Source organism: Poromitra crassiceps (genome assembly GCF_964638095.1).
Source record: "Poromitra crassiceps genome assembly, chromosome: 8".
Lineage (NCBI taxonomy): Eukaryota > Metazoa > Chordata > Actinopteri > Beryciformes > Melamphaidae > Poromitra > Poromitra crassiceps.
The window spans coordinates 33,649,852-33,653,366 of NC_139629.1; the positions used below are offsets into that span (position 1 = coordinate 33,649,852).

A 3,515-nucleotide genomic window follows, 5' to 3' on the forward strand; every position below is an offset into this window, starting at 1 on the left:
AGTTAGATAGACTTGTCAGTAATGAACCAAACCTTATCTCAGTATTGTATTACATTTTTGCAAAGGGAACCATTGCACTGCTTTTGCAAGAATTCTGTTGTTAAAGAGCATCGATGATCTTTAGACTATATATTTGACATAACCATGAACATGCATCATTGCTTTTATAATGTTCATGTCCATGTCATGATATGAAAGCTAGGGGTTGGTAGATTGAGTAAACGATATATGCAATTGATGCATGGGGTAACTATTTCCAATGCATGGGTTGAAATCAATTCTAGCACAGCTGGAAAGTACCCTTCAGCCAATACGTTTGGTCAATAATGGACAACTTTTTTATAAAGTCTTGAACATAGGTGTTGTATTTCAAATGTTTTTGGGACTGTTGTAGTTGATCTTATAACATGTTCTATGTATATTATTGTTTTATATGTTAATTGTAACATATAAATTTCTCCCCTGGGTTCCTGTTGAAAGTTCACTGCGATAAAGTCTTCAGAATATTGTATGAGTCATCCGGATATTGATTGCAGTAGGCAATGATCTGTGTCCATGTTTGTTACGACAGATTTGTGGCTTGAAAAAAAGGTCTGATTCTTTATGAATTATAAAACGGCCCTCATACACAGTTGGAGCAACTTCAAGTAGGTCGACCCAACAACTTTGCTTGGGTCTAAATTAGAATAAGCTGGGGTTATTGGCTATGCGGCCTTGACTAATAGAGAATAGAAATCTTAATAGCTTTTCATGAAATACAGCAACACCTAATGGAGTGTCTGGCCTTCTGACCATAAAACTAAATGTCACTGCCTCATTATCATAGGAGAGACAGAGCATTGACGTCAGACCTCTCATAAATATACAAATAACATACGGAGGTGCAAAATGTGACTTTGTAAATTGCTGCCCCCCCCCCCCCCCCCCACCTGTCCCCCCAACCAATAGAATGGCTCGTCTGACACAGTCCAGCCTTGATGGACACACCCATAAAGGCAGAGTTTATTGCAGGACTAAGCAGAAGTGAAAGCACAAATATAACATCTTAGGAGACCAAGGCCTCTAAAATAGAGTTGTGCATCAATCCATCTGATCCAATGACCCGTGGCACATTCTCCGCAGCGTCGTCTTTTAAACGGAACTCAAAATGTCAAGATGGCTTCTCTAGGCTACGCAGTCCTGAACATTTGAGCAAATCCACTCAACCTTTCAAGAAGTCATTAGAGGCGATTTTATTGTGAATTCACGCTTACTTGGAGTGTTTCCACGTGGCTCGAGTTAAGAGGATTCAAATGGACCCAAGAGGTTAATGAATTCATAGCATAAAAACAACAGTCATTTGGGCTCGGCCGGTTCCTCCACCTGCTCCCCCATACGGGGATGTTGTTGAGAGCAACATCTGAAGCACCTGGTTATATTCCATTTACACAGTCAGTAAAAAAAAAAGTCAATCACAGTCACAGCGCTGGTAAAACATGAGTCCGCCCTTGAAACGTGGACCGCACCACTTGTCTTTTTATTGAGCCCATAATTCACCTCTGACTGTGTGTTGATTTATCATGGATGGAAGCGATGGGACAATGGATATTGCTGATGGCCGTCGTGACCAGCGAGAGTGTGGGTCGAGGTCTGCGTGCGTGTGTGTGTTGTGTGTGTGTGTGTGTGTGTGTGTGTGTGTTGTGTGTGTGTGTGTGTGTGTGTGTGTGTGTGTGTGTGTGTGTGTGTGTGTGTGTGTGTGTGTGTGTGTGTGTGCGTGCGTGCGTGTGTGTGCGTGTCTGTTTGGTGGCGTGGGTGGGGAGTTGCAGCTGGAAGTATATAACCCGGTTGGGGCCGACAGAGAACGTAGAAGACGATCCTTACTAGATCCCACCACCACCAGCCCACCTGAGGACCTCCAGGAGAGCAGCTAGCGACACCGTCCCCTGTAGTGATGAAGTGCAACCAGCTCCTGTCATGGACCTTTCTGCTCGTGGCCTCTGGTCCGATACTGGCCCATCCCATCACAGACTCTGCTGAGATGCCCTACTCAGGACCTGGTGAGTGGAAAGTAACATATCCATTACAGGCAAATGTAGTTAGGCATCATCTAGGCATCTAGGCATCTAGTTAGGCATGGGGGAGATAAGGTAACACTATCTCAGTACCTTGATTAAGTCTTGTAAATCAAACTTTATATGTGAAGGTGAATGATACGCAAGCCATGACCTGACACCTGAGTTAATTGCTTCAAGTCTTTATCGTAAACATTGCTTGTTCTGCCAAAGTTCAGATGTATGGACTGATCTATTTACCGATTTCTCTGCAGAACATTTAGAAATGCATTGCTCTCAGTATGAAGAACTTGCAAAATACATTGTATTACTGCTTAGTGCAGAATATGTCATGACTAAAGTGTTCATCTTAAATCGTGTCCATCTGTGTTGCTATTCACCACATAGTTGTCTCTCCATGTTTTTCATTGCTTGCCACGTCTTTGGCATAAACTGTACACTACTGTGTGAGTCCCCCTGAAGATGCGGTGTCTGTCTGTCTGTCTGTCCCCAGTGTCAGTGGAGGACAGAGGCGGTCTGGATGAGCTGTCTCTCGCTGAGCAAACCCAGGACGGTGCTGGCCTCAGATACTCCACTCTCATGTCTGGGGAGCTCAGCAGAGATGGTAAGAAGAAACACACATTCATGTGTTAACCGTTATTTTATCCAGGGAAAGACCACATTCAGTTGCACACATTCAACCACAGGCTTCTACCAGTGGCCACTGAGCAGCTCCACTGGGGAACCGGGGTTGGAGCACCTCGCCCATGACACATCTAAGTGTAGTTGTTGCAGGAGGAGGGGAGACCGTGACTCACTCGCTTTCCTCGCCTCTATTTTCCCAGCCGGTCCTCAGATTCTGCCGCACAAGCGTGGATCATCTAGTAGTGTGAGATAAAAAAAGAGGTATCTCAAATAACTCTGCATTCATGTTTCTTCTCTCTCAGGTGTTAGAACAACTGGCCTGCTCCCCAGGGGGATGAAAAGAGAGGTGGGGTTTTCTCATCTATATTGATAAAACAACAAATACAGTAGTGCACATTTTGAAGCAGTTTCTCACTAACGTCTTATGTGTTGCAGGTCTTGCTGGAGAAACAAAGTCTCCTAAATCCGTTCAGCCAGTTCTTGGGCATCCGGAAACAGTTTCGGAAGAGGGGAGGGAATACTGAGTGTTTCTGGAAGTACTGCGTCTAAGACCAAGAACGGGCACTCCTGCTGCTATATAGCTATATGCACTATATAGACAGGGCTTGCACTAAAAAAAACAATTCCTATCTTGCACTCACATACTGTAAATACATGCAGACAGAATAAGATGTAATATGCATGCACCGGTGTGTGTGTGCGCACACAGTCACACACACACACACGCGCGCGTGCGCACACACACACACACACACACACACACACACACACACACACACCCGCAAGCACTGTCAAGTAATGTTCCACAAAAAGAACAATGCCATAGGTATGATTGAGAAA

At 44.5% G+C, this 3,515-nt stretch overlaps 1 protein-coding gene across 1 annotated transcript; it reads left to right on the forward strand.

The window, feature by feature from the left end:
* Positions 1–1,930: 1,930 nt before the first annotated feature.
* Positions 1,931–3,224, forward strand: LOC310781851 (urotensin-2-like; the record flags this gene model as incomplete). Its single annotated transcript, XM_083642482.1, has 4 exons — positions 1,931–2,036; positions 2,545–2,655; positions 2,978–3,021; positions 3,111–3,224. The coding sequence occupies 4 exons, from the start codon at positions 1,931–1,933 to the stop codon at positions 3,222–3,224; spliced, it is 375 nt and encodes a 124-aa protein (XP_083498608.1).
* Between the last annotated feature and the right edge of the window lie 291 nt (positions 3,225–3,515).